Source organism: Acomys minous (genome assembly GCF_964271855.1).
Source record: "Acomys minous genome assembly, chromosome: 3".
NCBI classification, from domain to species: Eukaryota; Metazoa; Chordata; class Mammalia; order Rodentia; family Muridae; genus Acomys; species Acomys minous.
The window spans coordinates 17038454-17055724 of record NC_140485.1 but is presented as its reverse complement, the minus strand read 5'-3'; the positions used below and the strand labels follow the sequence as shown (position 1 = coordinate 17055724).

Sequence of the window (17271 nt, the reverse complement as noted above, 5' to 3'; positions counted from 1 at the left end):
GGTCTCCCTCAATCACAGACATAGGGGAGGGGACAAGGGGGAAGTGGGAGGGAGGGAGGAATAGGAGGATACAAGGGAAGGGCTAACAATTGAGATGTAATATGAATAAATTAATAAAAAAGATTGTTAACCATGTTGGTTTTTACATAAAGCATCTTAAAAAAAAAAAGAAAGAAAACAACAAAATGAAATGTATACAAGACACAAGCCCAGTTGTTTCTAGATTCAACAAAAATGATCCAATTTTTTTATTTATATAGACTGCCAAGACACTATCAATCTCATAATACACTGTTTCGGCCTCTAACCATCACAGACCATGTCTTTGACCATCAGTGCCTATGAACATGTGCTAAGATTGTGTTGTTACATAGTTAAATAATCATTTGACTGGCAGTTTGGTTATTTGTAACTACTGGTCCATTTGGGCCTGTTTCTAAGTCTTCTCTTTTCTCTCCCAGGTATCACTGGGGACATATACATACATACATACATACATACATACATACATACACACACACACACACACACACACACACACACACACACACACACCCTCCGTTTGGTGATTGCTTTTTATTGACTCACCATGCTTCCTATTGCTGGCCCACCCCCTCAGTTATCACATACAATACTTCTGAGGTTTTCTTCTCTTCCTGTGTATGTTAAATCTTCTTGCCTCACATAGTGGTACACACCTGTCATCTTCACACTTGGGAGATGAAGCCAGAAGGATTATAAGTTTAATGTCACTCTGTGTCCAAAGAGACTACATCTCTAAAAGCTGAGGTGGCACAGGGAGAAGAAAGTAAGGGAGAGGGAAATGGGGTAAAGGGGGGAGGGGGAGGAGAGGAAAGAGTTCACCAAGGAAAATACTGAAGTCCATTGGATCCTCGCTGTTTTGGTTTTAGATCTGCTAATTCTTTCTGGAAGCTTCTAGGTTGTTTTTGTTGTTGATGATTCCATGTGCGCTCAGAGGCAGAGGATAACCCCAGCAATCTCAGCTATCACTTTTTGGACACTGAGAATGGTGGCAGCAGGCTGCACAGCCCACAAAGAAGCTACAATGTCACTCTGTCCTAGACTGTCAGGGAAGAATCAAGGATGGAGACTGGGTCATTGTAAGTTTGCTCAGATTTGAAAAGTATGTCCAGCACCTCAAGACCTGCCCTTGGCCTCCTCCCCAGCACACCACCTACTGAATGGGGCCTGCTGCACAAGAAGCAGTGCTTGGCCTTTTTCTGCCACTCACAACTTGGCTTCCTGGTGTGGATGCTGCTGCTGCTGCTGCTACTTCCTCACTGATGTCACAGACTAAGCACCAGCATCCCTCCAGGATTGCTGAGGGACTGCATCTTGTGGAAAGAGAAACTGCTGTAGCCACTGCAAGCCTGAGACACCCATCCTCAAGGACAGAGCAACTACCTGGCTCTCAGCTTCTTGGATGTGACTCAGCTGTTATTAATGTAAGCTAACTTAATAAATTCACACATGTATATAGTTTATATGTAATGAACTATTATATATAATAAATTCATATATATGTGTGTATGTGTATAATTTCAATTCCATTGGTCTTGCTTTAAGAACCTTAATATACTTGAGTTTTCATTGAATTCCAGACAAAGAAAGAGGCACAGGACAGCAGAACTACATCCAGGAGAGCTTTTATTTGTACGGAACAGTTTTAAAAATACAGAATAAAATAGCTTTATCTCTACTATTATTCACAACATCTGGTCCAAATATTACATATTTTTAAAATACTTAAACGTTTAATGAAGCCATGTTAGAAAAACAATATGAAAATTCTTTTTAAAAACTCCATAAAAGAATTACACATCTCAAAAAACAACCCCACCCCAAATACCCTCAAGTATGTAAAATAAAAATTAAAAACAAACAAAACCCCAGAAAGATATATAGGCAAAGTCAGTCACAAAACTCAAATAAAATAGAGGCATCTCTACTGTTTTAAGGACAGTCAGAAATTTATTAATGTGTCAAATGAAAGTTGTTAGGAACAGACAGAAAAGGATTCACTGGACTGTCAGACGGCATCAGACAGCAACATTGGTTATGAGTGTTCTAAACACTGGGAAACATACAGCAACCTGAGAATGCTGGGTATCAGAGTGGTGACAAGGCAGTCAACATCCTGGAAGGATGGGGAGGTCTGTGAGGCTGCTGAAAAGGGACCCCCAGCACTACTATGCTTTGGGGCGCCATGGATGAAAGCTGAATGCTGGCACATAAGGGACCTTCTAGCACTACTGGGGCTCTGACTGTAGGAAAAATGAAAAGTGGACGATGTCTTATTCTATGTCCAAATTGTAAAGAGAAGGAGAACAAAGTACAATATGTGAAACCCTGGTCCAAGAGACAGTTCCCTGGAGGCCAGCGCTCCCCGTGAAAGCTGTGTACTCACCCAATATGCATTGGGCATGCTTGGGTATGCACAGCTGGTGTCCAGCAACAGCTAGGAAATGAGGCCCCTCACTCCACGCCATGCCAAGCCTGGTGCTGGCAGCCAAATGTCTATTCTAAGCAGGCAACTGCAGGATGGTGCCTCTTGTCCAGCCAGGTGGGTTCTAAACTGGGGACCCGCCTCTGTGACACTAGTATGACTGAAGAGTAACCTCACCAACTTTAAGTCTAAGTTGCTAATATCAGTGTCTTAGAAGGGATATGAATGAAAGAACCAACAGCTTAGATCATGATCATAAAATATACATGGGTAAATAAAGTATACACACATACTAGAGGTTCATCAATGGAGAAATTCTATCAGCACATGACATTGTCATGAAAATTATATCATTCCCTCCCTGGAAAACTGTGACTATTATCCTGGGCAGAAATGTTATTTTACTATATGGAAATACTGTGATATTCATGCATAAATCAAGTTGTCATCATGAAAGTCAGTATTCTACAGTATAAAGTAAATCCTGCATGTGAATTTGTTACTGTGAAAACGGGACACTGGTAGGGACCCACAATACTCTACTCCGGCTGTCCTGGTAAAGCCACTTTCTTTTGCCTGGATCAATCCTGGTAACACTGAAAACCCTCTTAAGAAAGATTCTGAGCATAAACGTTCTAACCTAAGTTTAGCTCAGAAATGAGAATGAAAACCACTTTCAAAGTCTGGTGCCATTTCCCGTTAGTTTCTAACCTGAGTCCCTCACAAGGAACCTTCCTGTCCCTAATACTTCTGCTTTCTGTGGCTGACACAAATGCTTGCTCTCAGGTGAGAGAGGGGACAGGCACTCACTGTGAGAACTAGAGATGGAATGCCCTGCAGGATGCTCACATCAGAAATACTTTCTAACAGTCCACTGGTAAACAACAGAGCTCCCAGTCCCAGCAATGCAGGCCAACAAACTAGACACAAAATGGACCAACACACCACAACATGTCTCCCTAAAATCTCCCCTTCTGGCATATAAATACATGTTCCCCAAGTGTATGGGGAAACTACATGAGGCGTGGACAAACCTTAGTAATGGTGACAAGGTGACAGTCACCAAATACCCAACTTGACAGAGGCACCTGGTTAGGCTGTCTCTTTCCTCCCACCTCCTGTCCCCTTCCTGCTAAGAAAATCAAGAGTTGGCGCTGATGAAGCAAGAAGGGGAAGGCCTGCTTCCAATGGGAGGTGTTGGCACAGCACTTCGTTGGCCATATAGGTACTTGCTGAGCCCATGCCCCAGACGAACAGCGGAAGGAAGCCTCAGAGCAAAACACAGCCGAGACTCGGGTGCACTCAGCAGGACAGGCATGGCTAGCAGGACCCCAGGCCTGGAGTCCGGCAGTTCTCATGCTTCTGTGTGGACTCCGGCTCACTGCAGGCCCACAACACTGCACATCTGAGATGCAAATGGAGGCAACAGAGTGAATGCAGAGCTGAGAGCTGTCAGCCACCCGGGCTTGCTAAGGAGGGACAAAAAGCTACTACTCACCAAAGCACTAATGGTTCTGAATACAAAATGCACTTCGAAACCAAGTTTTGTACTTAATCTGGAGTAAGATTTTGGCAAAACAATGTGGTGGCTCTCAGATATTATTGAAACCCAAAACTCTTATGGGTCATGAGGACTGCAGAGACACAAAGACCTGGCAACATAGTGACCCTGACCCAGCCTCGGGGCTGGGGCACAGAAACACATACTGTGGGCATGTTACTGAGTCACACCTTGCTAAGGGAGACAGGAATGCCCACTGCTACCCACAGTTCAGCCAGGTCCACAGCCACGTAAGAGGTACAATTTCATGTCTTAAGCCTTTCCCTTGGCTTGAAAACCAATGCCAAATTCAGTACACATCACATGTCAGCAAGCATCTGTGTTCCAAGTTAGAACTCTTAACAGAGGGCACCTAGAAGCTGCTTTTCTTACTGTCTTCTGCAACGAATTACACAGGCTATTTGGCTAAGGGGCCAAAGGTTCCCTTCTGCGAGAAGCAAGATCCAGTGGACATGTGGCCTGACAACTCACACCAAGTCTTATGAAGCCAGACTTGTCAGCCATGACTTGCAGCAGAAGGAAGGAATGACGTTAGCCAGATAATGGCACGTCCCATGTGGTGACACTGTGTTACTGTCCCGGCTGCCCTTCTTCCCCAAACAAATTCACATGTAACTTGACCCAATGTCCGGGCCCTGGTCCAGTAGTCAGTTGTGATAAATAGATTAGACATTACAGTATTTACACTTTCATGGTATAGAGCAGTACAAAACACACCCACAACAACGGTCACTGGCCTTCAACAGCCGATACAGGAAGCTTCCCTGATGGTACCCACAGCTTTACAGACGCTGGTTCTTTTCTTAAAGAGGACAAGGAACAGGATGCAAGGTTAGAAGCTCACATGGAAAAACACTGATTTCAAAAATCCGCTATAGTCAATAACGTTAAATAGGATTAAAACACACGAACAGGACAGCAGAGCCAAGACGCCCACAGACTTATCCGTGGGCACTCTATACCCGTCATTACCAGCCAGCAGTGAAAATGCCAAATAGGGTGTCTCAGCCAGTAAAACAGATCACTTTGAACTGTGGGTGGGGTCAGGGTGGCCAGGAGGACGAGTAGTCGAGGAACTCAATGACTTAGGGCCTTCCCATTCCCTGTAAATCCCCTACTCATAGCTATGCACACCTTCTACATGCTCACACCTGGTTACAGGGCAGCCATGTCACTATTTTCACCAGGTCAATAGGCTCCTGGTTATCAAGGACAACAGACTCACACTGACCAGGCAAATATGACAAAGTAAGGACACTGGTGGCCTCTTGGCCAGAGGAGGTCTCTGCAGGGCTCATGTTGAGGTCAAGTGAAAAGAGTGGGACATAGTGTTTAAGAAGTAGAAACCCCTGGACCTTGAAGCAGCTTATAGGAAAGAGAGCACTGGAAGGCAGAAGGGGACTGAAAGCAAGATTACTATAGACTCCAAATGCCCACTCCAATGGCAGGACTGTGATTCCAAGTTCAGTGACCATGGCCAGCAATGGACACAAATAGGGTAAGGGACCAATAAGGAGACAAGCGAGACACCGTATTGGACACAATCACCACCCACAACAGAAGAGTGATATGCAACCTGTCTTAGCTCTGAGGTACAGGATGCCAACGTAGATATACACACACGTATCTTCTTGTTACTCAGCAAGGAACTACAGATGCATGCCTCACTGTGGCCAGGCCACAGGGTGCAGCAAAGGCTATACTGTGGCCTGGGAGTCTTTGTCTGAACTCCGGCTGTGCTCACTCTTGCCAACGCCTTTCCATGTGTAGCCTGCAAAGGTTGGGCTGATAGGCAGGTAGCTGAAGCATCTGTATTTTTTAATAATGTTCATGCCGAAGGGCAAGTTGTAGGACTCCATGCCATCGAGAGACTTGTTCCCTTTGCTCACACCCTTCTTCCATTTCTTGATTCCTCTTTCCTCTGGGGTACCTGCTCCACACACACAGAGGAAGGCAAGAAGAATACTTAATTATTGACCCAGGTTCCTAAATGACTGTCTATTCATCTCACCACACACTCTTCAAGATCTATTATGAAATTTCATTAAAAAACAAAACAACAACAACAACAAAAAAGACAAAAAAAAAAAAACTACCTCTCTAAAATGTCAATGTAAAACATGCGATGCCTTCATCAAAGAGCCACTGGGTTCACCTAAGCTTTTACTGTTTTGCTCCAGTTTGATGTGGGGGATGGGAGGTGTACTGGTCTTGTTCTTGGGATTGAAAGTTTAAGATTTCCCTTTAAAACAATTCACCGCTACAATGTCTCATTCACTTGCTGGGAAACCCATTCATGGCAAGCTCACCAGACAAGAGGACTGTGTTGGCTGTCCTTGAAGGTAGCATCTAACACAAGCATAGCAACCATCTCTAAGAGACTGTACAAGTGCAGAGCACCAGGCTCAGCAGGCTGAGAAGAGTGTACCTACGCGGCACACACAGGATGCTGTACTATCTCCCAGCAGTCATTTGGATGGTATGGCAGCTCAACCACTTTAGAAAAGTTTTTACCAGAGACAGCTTCCTACCCCAACCCCCAAGTCAAGGCCTCACTATGTTACCCGAGTTGGCTTCCTGGGCTTGAGGGATCCTCTTGTCTCAGCTACTGCTCACAGGCAAATGTCACTGAGTGCTATTTGTGGTTCTCACTTCTGAATGGCAAAGGGGGGTGGGGGTGGGGTGATGGAGCTCAAGCCCTGGGCTACACCGAGGCCTTGCTCTTCCCCCAGAGCTGCTTATGCATCTAGGAAGCTACCATACAGCACATACCTGGGATGGTGTTGTCCAAAATAAAAGCCACACAGCCCCCTACAAACATGGCAGTTGTGAGAAGAACGTTCAGCACTTGGTCAATTCCTGTTATACCTGGACACGGAACAGAACTACCGTTAAGGGTCATCACTGTAGCCAGGACAGGTCTGTCCTTGACTCAGAAAGGGGCAGTGGACTGGACGCCTCTGAAAGTCAACGCAGGACTTGAACATATAAAACGCTCAGTTGTACACATGTACATACTCTTACCTGTAACGATGCAAACTTCCAATAATTCCATGGTATTAACAAGGGAGCACAGTAGAGGAACCAAATAAAGTGACACTAACACTGTAATAAACTATGGAGGTGTGGTCTATAGACTTATAAAAGATTCAGAGTTAAAAATGGCCGTTGTGGAGCTTGGTAGATGGCTCCCCAGTTAAGAGCACTGGCTGCTCTTCCCGAGGACCCAGGTTCAGTTCCCAGCACCCACATGGTAGCCCACAAGCATTTCTAACTCCAGTCCCCAGGGATCCAATGTCTTCTCCTGACCTCCACAGTTACAACCCACATATGATGCAGACATACTCACAGACAAAACACCCATATTTCCAAAATAAAATTAAATATTTTAAATACATGACTGTTATAATGCTGAAAAAAAACAACAACAACAACAACAAAACTACAAGGTGAGCCGTGCAGTGGTGGCATATGCTTTTAATCCCAGTACTTGGGAGGCAGAGGCAGAGCTTGAGGCCAGCTTGGTCTACAGAGTCCAGTGTGGAGGAATGTCTTAAGTGGATATGACAACTGTCAATAAAGCCCTGTTTAGCCAATAAGCTGGGCAGAAGGACAGGAAGTGGAAGATGGGACTTCCTGGAGAGGGGATGGAGCCAAGTTTGACAGTTGAGAGGGAAAGGAAGATAGTTGACAGTTGTTGGGGAAGGAGAGAGAAGTCTCCAAGGATCATAGTGGTAAGTACTTGGGATATAAGTATGTTACGAGGCATAAGGTTGTTTATGTTGGTTTATGAGTAGATTTGTATCAGTTTAGATTCTGCCCAGCCATAGTGCTTGCAGCTTTAAAGTCTTCCTGTGTCAGTTATTGGCTTTTTAGGCCAAACCAATAAAATTTACTGTAACCGATTAGCACCCAATGTATTTAGTGTTATCAACACCCTTAAAAAAAAAAAAGATACTTTGTTATAGTTTGGTGGGAGGAATAGCTCCCAAAGAGAAAACCCAAATAATAAAATAAGGACTTTGTTATAACTTGGTGGTTTAAAGATGAGAGACACAATAGCACAAAGTTTTTGGGCCTTGTTAAATGCTCTTTTAAATGATGTTGTGATACAAATGAGAGAGAAATCCTGCTACTGATTATGATGACTATTTTTACTTTTATCATTCTAGCTTTCTATAATTCTTCAAAAGAAAAGGCTTTAGAGAAAAAAATTACAAAAATGTATAGATTGGACTGAGGAAAATACTAGGTATGGGATACAAAACAAAATATGAAATTTGGAAACAAACCTTACAAGATAAGTTAGAAAGACTTATAACTAATAATAATAATACTGAGATAGAAACTGAAGAAAAAAGGCCAGAACATACAACACAACTTTGTAACAAGACTACAAGGCAGTCATTATTTGTTAAAAAATGAAAAAGTATTTTCCCAGTCTTTATAAGGGAACTACCAGGAGATGTGGAAAATCCACAGGGTTATCAGGGTTTTGATTGGCAATCTATAGAGGCACAAGAATTAAAAGGGTTTAAGGAGGCAATAAGCAGTTGTGGTTTACACTCACCTTATGTTAGATGAATACTTAATAATTTGGCCACACAGAATAGCATAATTCCAAAAGATTGGAGAGATTTAACGACAGCCATGTTAGAGCCAGGTCCCCAATTACAATGGCTGGCATGGTAGAAAGATGAGGCTGCACTTATGGAGCAGCGCAATAGGACTAGAGGCATTGCTATTGTCAAGGATCAGTTGTTAGGTGAAGGTCCATAATCCGAATTAGTAGTACAGTGGCCTTTGATGATAATATCTTAGAACAATAACCATGAATGCTTGGGACAAGGTTGAACAACAAGAACAAATGGAATAATTTACAATAATAACCAAGGTTCAACTGAAACTTTCACTGACTTCTTACAGAGAATAACTAAATCTCTGAATAGAACCATAGCAGATCCAAATGCTAAAGAAATTCTACTTTCATCTCTAGCTTTTGAAAATGCTAATGCTGAATGTAAAAAGGCTATTAGGCCCTGGAGGGCAAGATCTGCACCTCTTCATGAATGGATTAAAATTACTTCAGACATAGAAGTAAATACTCATGATTCAGTTATAATTGGACAAAAAAACTACAGGAGACATCAAAACACAAACTGCTCACTGCTGTGACTGTAAAAATTAAAACCTAATGAACAAGCCATTCCTAAAGATAAATTATTCTACAATGGTAATAATTCAGGGAAAAGATTTCCTGTAAAATGTAGAAGATGGAAGGAATGGTCATGTGGCTCATGAATGTAGGTCATCCAGGGATGCCCAAGGAAATTCCCTAATTTCGGAAAACTGACTAAGGGGCTAAGCTCAAGGCCCAACAAAAAAGAACATGAGCCATTCATTTTCTAAAAGATGATTCTAAAAGACAACAAGAGAATTCAAAATCTGATAAAACATATAGGGCTACTGAAGACTTAGAAAACCCATTTAATGGAGATAAAAATGCCCCTAGAGATAAAATAAAAAATACTGAAGATAGCAAAGTAGAAGGATCCAGAGGGTCCTAGAAACCTACAAGTAGAACATTATGATAGGCAGATTTGGGCCCAGGGGTCTTGCTCAAACTAAGGCACCAGCCAAGGACAATACAGATGGTAAACTTTAAACCCCTACCCAGATCTAGCCAATGGGCAGAACATTCTCCACAGTAGAGTGGAGAGTGGGATATGACTTTCTCACGTACTCTGGTGCCTCACCTTTGACCATGTCCCCTGGAGGGGGAGACCTGGTGGCACTCAGAGGAAGGACAGCAGGTTACCAAGAAGAGACTTGATACCCTATGAGCATATACAGGGTGAGGTAATCCCCCTCGGGAACAGTCATAGGGGAGGGGAATAAGGGGAAAATGGGAGGGAGGGAAGAATGGGAGGATCCAAGGGATGGGATAACCATTGAGATGTAACAAGAATAAATTAATAAAAAATAAAAATAAAAACAACAACAAAAAATACTTAAGATACTAAAAAACAAGTATTTTGGCAAACTACTATTAATGATAAGAGACCAAAGTTAAAATTACAATTAAATGGCATTGAGATTGAGGGTTTACTAGATACTGACGCAGATGTCACTACAATTTCCCAAGATTCCTGGCATCCAATTTGGCCACTTCAAAAGGTATCTATACAGTTCCTAGGGACTGGAACATTACCTCAAATAAGACAAAGTGTCAGATGGCTTAAATGTACAGGGCCAGGAGGGCAAACAGGAAAACTAAGGCCATATGTGGCTGATATAGCCATAAACTTATGGGAAAGAGATCTTTTTTGGGGGGGTGGGGAGGAAGAGATCTTTTACACCAATGGAAAACCCAAGTTAACATCCCTCCACTTTCAGAAACAAGCCAGAAAACAGGTGATATGCCTGATTTTAAAAAAAAAATTAAAACTATAAAAAGGGATTATAAACTACAGTTACAGCCTGTCCAAGCTGTCCAATAAGATACAACAAGGGCTGACTCTTCTAAATTATACTGGGAAACCACTGTTGATAAAACACCTACCGCCTTGCCACTAAAATGGTTGACTGACCAAACTACTTGGATTGAACAATGGCCTATGACGAAAGAAAAATTACAGGCACTAGAAAAGCTAGTCCAAGAACAGCTGGAGGCTCAACACATGGAAGAGTCCAACAGCCCTTGGAATTCTCCTGTATTTGTCATCAGAAAGAAATCTGGAAAATGGAGGATGTTAACAGATCTCAGAGCAATTAATAAAATTATTCAGCCAGTGGGACTTTTACAATCCGGAATCCCACTGCCTTCTTTGTTACCTAAGGAATGGCCTATTATAGTGATTGATCTAAAAGATTGCTTTTTCATGATTTCTTTATAGAAACATGATAGAGATTTGCCTTCTCAATACCTACTTTTAATAGAAGCTGTCCAATAAATAGATATCATTGGAAAGTTTTACCATAAGGAATGTTAAACAATCCTACCTTGTATCAATATTTTATACAACAGCCATTGGAGATAATTTGCAAGAAACTTCCTCAATCCATAACTTACTATTATATGGATGATATCTTATTGGCTGGTTCAGACATAAGTATATTAGAACAGATTTTTTTATAAAATAAATAGAACATTGCCTTGCTGGGGATTACAGAAAAAATACAAAGAGGGGATTCTGTTGCTTATCTAAGATACAAAATAGGCCCACAGAAAATTAGACCACAGAAGGTACAAATCAGCAGAGATTAATTAAGAACTCTTAATGATTTTCAAAAATTGCTGGGAGACATTAACTGGCTGTGGTCTACAACTAGTTTAACTACCCAAGAACTAAGTAATTTATTTCAAACCTTCTACTCATTGTCCCACAGGAATTCTTATGCAAAGGGAAGATTGTATCTTAGAATGGATATTTTTACCACAGAAACAAAGTAAAAAATTAAAAACCTACATAGAAAAAGTTTCTGAATTGATTGTAAAAGGAAAAATGAGACTTGGCCAGTTACCTGGAATAGATCCAGCTGAGAGGGTGGTACCTTTTACTAATCCTGAGATTGCCTCATTATGGGCCAACAGTGAACATTGGCAGAGGGCTTGTAGTGATTTTTTGGGAGAAATTAACAACAGATACCCCAAAAGCAAGTGATTTCAATTCAGGACAGCTAAGGCTACACAGAGAAACCCTGGATCAAAAAACAAAAACCAAAAAGAAAAAAATTACAAGGTAAATAATAAAATAATAACATTATTTGTGAGAGGGGATGACAAAACTTATTTTATAGCTCAAGCTGGCCAGGAACTCACTATGTTCCTAGGGCTAGTATCAAACTCATGCACACTACGTCAGCCTCCAGAGTGCTGGGATTACTAACGAGCCACCAACCCTAGCTGTTTGTGCCATTTTAAAAATGGTTTTCTTTTTGTATTGATGTTTGTTTTTTTGAGACAGGGTCTTTCTGGTTATCCTTAAGTTAGCTATGTACAGTAGGCTGGCCTCAATTTAGGTTGCCTGACTAGTTATTTTGAGTCAGGTATGGTAGTACATGCCTGTCACCCCAGAACTTGGGAGGTGAAGGCAGAAGGATTAGGGTTTACAGTCAGCCTTGCCTACTAAATGAGTTCAATGCCAATCTGGACACATAAAAACCTATGTAGGAAAAAGCTGAACAAATGGTCCTGAATTATTCAATTGTCAAAATCATGTATCAGTAATGACAGATATTTAAGAAGGTTCCTCCTTTGTTTATGCTGCATGGCAGCAGAATTTTTACTAACATAAATAGGTATTCTTTATTCAAAGATTTGTTTATTTTGTGTGTGTGCGCCTGCCTTCATGTATGTTTGCACAATTTGCATGGAATGCATGCAGAAATCATATGACAACTTCAGATTTGAACTGGAGTTCAACAAGTTGTGAGCTTTCACATGGGTGCTGGGAACTGGACCCAGGTCCTCTATACGAGCAACAAGAGCTCACACCCAAGGCTGGATGGAGAGTTGGCTCAATGGTTAGGAACACCTGTTGCTCTTAAAGACGACCTAGGTTCAATTCCCAGAATGCACATGTAGCTCACAACTCTCTGTAAGTCCAAGTCCCAGGGTATCCAGAGTCCTCATCTGACCTTCTCAGGCACAAGGCACACACATGGTGCACTAATGCAGGCAAAGCAGTCATACACATAAAATGATAAAAATGTAAAAAAAAAAAAAAAAGATATTTTAAAAAGGAGCTCATAACTAATGAGCTATCTTTCTAGATTCTACATAGATATTCTCAAATTAAAAACAGAAAAACTCATTTCAAAGTCTGTGAAGTTGAGTTCTAAGATATTATACAACTTAATACAGCATGAATCTGAGAAATCAAAAGTTTTACAGGGCCAATGGAGAGACCTGGGGCTGGTGAGATGCCGAGTCATTGGGTAAAGTTGCCTGTTGCTCTTGTAGAAGCAGGTCTGTAGAGCACCTACATGGTGCTTCACAGTCCTCTGTTTCTCCCATTCCAGAGAGAGCTGATGCCCTCTTCTGGCACTGCATGACGAACATGTACATTGCACATGCAGGAAAAACATTTGCATTCATAAAACAAAAAAGTGGAAAAAAATTCAAGCTGGGTGGTGGTGGTGCATGCCTTTAATACCAGAAAAGGGAGGCAAAGGCAGTGCCCTCCCTCCATCACCCTTGAACTCTATAAGTTCAAAGCCAGCCTGGTCTACACAGTGAGTTCCAGGATAGCCAGGGCTACATAGAGAAACCCTATCTTTAAAAAAAAAAACAAAAACACAAAAAAGTGAAACCATAGCACCCATAGCAAATGCCCATCAACTTAAAGGTACCCCCAAGGCAAGTATGGAGGTGCATGCTCATGTGTGGGAGGCCCCAGTGGCTCCCAGAGAAATAATCAGAGTAAGATTTAGAAGAAAGGCATCACACACACGAGTTCCAAGGTCCCTTCCCACCTCAAGAGCTATCTGTGACTGTACGGCTGAAATCCCAACTACTCTACCCAAGATTCAAGACCTGTTTCTCATACCTGTGACCAGAGGGTTTTGTCTGAGGTAACTTGGAAGAACAAGCCCAAAGAAGATGGAAAATCCAAGCACAAACAGGTTCCGGGAAGAGTTCAAGTCAATGAACTGCAGGTTGGAGAGGCCGACAGCTGTGATCATCCCTGCAGAGAAAAGCATCAGAACAGCTGCACTGAGTTCACCGACAACACACTGAGAGGCTGTCCTGGAGGCTGAGGATGGGTTCCCAGGTGGCCTTTCCCTGTGCCCCAGAAACCAACCTGGAGCCCAGTGCAGTGGTGGGGGGAGGTGGTTGGTTCAGGGCTGGACAATGACACCGTATCTGACCCGAATAACATCATACATAAGCATCACACTACAGTCTTTTCTTATTGTTGCTTGGGGAGACAGGGTTTCTCTGTGTAGCCTCAGCTATCCTGGATTCACTTTGTAGACCAGGCTGTCCTTGAACTCCCAGAGATCCACCTGCCTCAGCCTCCCAGAGTGCTGGGATTACAGGCATGCACCACCATGCCTGGCTACACTACACTTTCTTTAAATCAAGTAGACAGTGGTTAAGTTTTTTTTTTTTAACTTTATAGAATTATTTTGCTAGCATTTATGTCTGTGCACCAAGTGTGTTCCTGGTGCCCACAGAGACCACGATGCTCTGGAATTGTGGGGGGGGGGGGCTGGGAATTGAACCCAGGTCCTCTTAGAACAGCAGTGTTCTAACTGCTGATCCATCTCTCACTTTCTATCTAAGCATTTGATTAAAACACACATGAGAAATCTGCTGCCTGTCCACACTGACAGTATCTGAAAGGTGCTGACCAAATCCGAAGTCCACTGTGAAAGTGGTCAGGTTGAAAGGGTTCATTTATAGGGGAAACATATCTGAGTTAAGTCAATTATAAATTCTCACTAGAGAAACTAGATTTCATCTTAACTTTCATATAATTTTCTTAGTTATTGCTTCTATCTTTAACATAATTTAGCTTGGACACTAATACAAATCTTTATGCTTCTGAAGAGTCACCTTTCATAATTTAAAGTGGAAAATCAGTTTTAGATCTTAATGACTAGATCAGCAGGATCCCCATTAAGAATTAGCCAATTTGAATCAAGCACTGTGGCACACGCCTGTGATCCCAGCACTTGGGAGGCAGAGGCAGGTGGGTCTTGATGAGTTTGAAGCCAGCCTGGTCTACAAAGTGAGTCTAGGACAGCCAAGACTACACAGAGAAACCCTGTCTCGAAAAACAAAACAAACAAACAAAGCTAGTTAATGTGTCTTTTACACCTTTGACTGTTTTGGAGTTGAAATACTGCTTTCATTCTGCGTCTGTGTAGTTTAGTGCTGTGTTCAGAGCTAAGTGCTTCAGACAAGTATGTTTTGTGTGTATTTTTACAGTCCAAGTTTTGAGTGTTGAGTTTCTATTGTACAAAATGCACTGAATCCAGGGTATTCTGAAGCCTGAAGCCTATAAAGAAAAGCCTGTGGGCACAGAGCAAAAATAACCAGTATGATTTTAAGAAGAATCAGCCAATGTGAAGAACAGTAAGCAATGATAAACCTGCTACCAAGGAAGTGGACTCTCACCAAAGAGTGTGCAGAAGAGGGCTCCGAGCACAGGGTCCGGGAGCGATGCGAAGAGGGCACTGAACTTGCCAATCATTCCCAAGCCCAGCATGAGTGCTGCACCATACTGGATCACTCGGCGGCTGCCAACCTGTGGACACACCAGTTGCAGACACAGGCTTACCTGCCATTCTCCAACCCAGATTCCCAGGGCCCCAGGCAAATGGGACAGTGTCTAGGGCAGAACCGAGATTACTTTAACTCACAGTTAACAGGAACTAGCCCTCAACACCTAATTGCTAGAAACAACACAGGACCCCCATTTCCTTGCTCCACATGCTCTCCACCACCTCAGTTCGCTGTTTCAACTACGATCAGGTGACCCCAGTGACAAGGAGCTACAAATAAGACTCTGTTTATCCATGCCCTGCTTGTAGTTATCCTTTTGTTGAGTATGGCCTTTCAGGGCCATTGGCTGACATGACATCCTGGGCTGGAGTCATGGCCGTAACAATTATACTTACTGTTCTTGCTCCTCTCCCACTTTTTTCATATTATTTTCTACCATACAATCCACCAGAAGTCCTTATGACTCCATTCCACCTCCACAACATCAGATAAATAGCAGCCTACAATTTGTGGACGCACCTCCCCCCTCGTGGTGTTTTGCCATAAAGGGCGGTATAGTGAAGAGGCCCAAGAATGCAAAGCCCTGAGGCATGGCTGCTAGTTTGCTTGCCCACTGTACTCTGAAAGTACCTGTAACATAGCTGGTAGTTGGAACATGCCAGAAAACTATGCTAAGCTGGTATCAAGAGATAAATTCTAACACCTTGCAAGCTACCTTTATGGACCAGAGCACACAGACCAAGGAGGTAATCTGCTGTGACCATGTTGAGAAAAGGTGATGGGACCAAGGCAGCCCATCCCCCCTCATGTCTGTGGGACAAGTGGACCACATTTAGCAGAGACAGGGTTAGGAACTCATCTCTGGTGAGAAGATTAATTCAAAGTCCAAGGAATGCAGGAACTGGATACAAGCTGCAAAGTGCAGAGTTGCCAGAAAATACAGGCAGAGAGCGAGGGGGGCGTGGGGTGGGGTGGGGCATGCGGCAGACCATCCTCCTTTCACACCAAGTCTAGTTCAATTGTTTAGCCCTGCCTGTGTAGGAGATTGCCTCAGTGGAAGTGTTTTCTGCCAGCCACTGAGCCATATGCAACGACTGGGCCTTGAAGTATGGTCAATGTGACTGGGTAAGTGTACACAGCTACATGTGGCTCCTGACTGCCATGGTAGACGGCATGAATCTAGACCTGACCTGAAGGCCTTAGGAACTGTGCTCTACTCTTAAGGGCAGTCTGTCCAGTCATTCAGCGGGATGAAGGACTAACATTGCAGAGCTCATACCCCCTTGCTCCAAGCAGGGAGTCTTCCTAGCTGGCCACAGGGCTAGGGTGACAGACAACTCTGCTCCAAGCCCTATTCCCTGCTCTAAGGCAGACGTAGACTAGCGACTTGACAGCGAGTGCCCTGAAAGGATATAGCTTTTGCCTGGAGAAATGGCTCCAAAGGATGGGAACAAAGGGATCCAGAGCAACATAAGGGAGCTCGTTCATTAGTGCTGATGGGTTGAAGAGACAGCTTAGTGGTTAAGAGCTCACTAGAGCTTACAACTGCCTATAGTTCAGCACCAAAGGATCTGATGCTATTTTCTGACCTTGTGGGAACTGCACTTGTATGTACATTCTCCTCCTATACAACTACAAATAAATAAATGATGCTGGGCTGCCCCTTCGGAAAAGCTGGTCCCATTCAAGAATCAACCATCCCCTGAGCCACTGTGGTCATCCTATAAAGGGGACTTGCTTCCTTCAGTGACTTTAGCTGTTCCGTGCTATCTGTAAGTGTACAGGAAAGTGCTTGTTAAACAAGAGTCCTCTCAGAAAGTTTACAACCAGTCTTTTTGGAACTAGTTATTTGCCCAGAGGCTCAGGGTGGCTGGTTAATACATACTCTGGGTTCATCAGCCCCTTCCTTTCGCTACCAGGCTGTATTTTGCAGGCAGCCCTGGACTCCACCTATGGCCCAGAAGGAAGTACCCATAAACTCTGCCTTCATGCCATGTGCTGAGAGCA

General features: G+C 43.0%; 1 protein-coding gene across 3 annotated transcripts in view; it reads right to left on the bottom strand.

Moving 5' to 3' along the window:
* Positions 1 to 1651: 1651 nt before the first annotated feature.
* SLC23A2 (solute carrier family 23 member 2) overlaps positions 1652 to 17271 on the bottom strand; it is a 101962-nt gene continuing 86342 nt past the window's right edge. For all 3 annotated transcript variants that reach the window (XM_084776865.1, XM_084776867.1, XM_084776866.1), the window contains exons 13-16: positions 15157 to 15286; positions 13580 to 13717; positions 6801 to 6896; positions 1652 to 5958 (exon numbers count right to left, since the gene is read on the bottom strand). In XM_084776865.1, the coding sequence (XP_084632991.1) occupies positions 5726 to 5958; positions 6801 to 6896; positions 13580 to 13717; positions 15157 to 15286 (597 nt within the window). In that variant the 3' untranslated portion in view covers positions 1652 to 5725. The remainder of the gene's footprint in view (positions 5959 to 6800; positions 6897 to 13579; positions 13718 to 15156; positions 15287 to 17271) is intronic.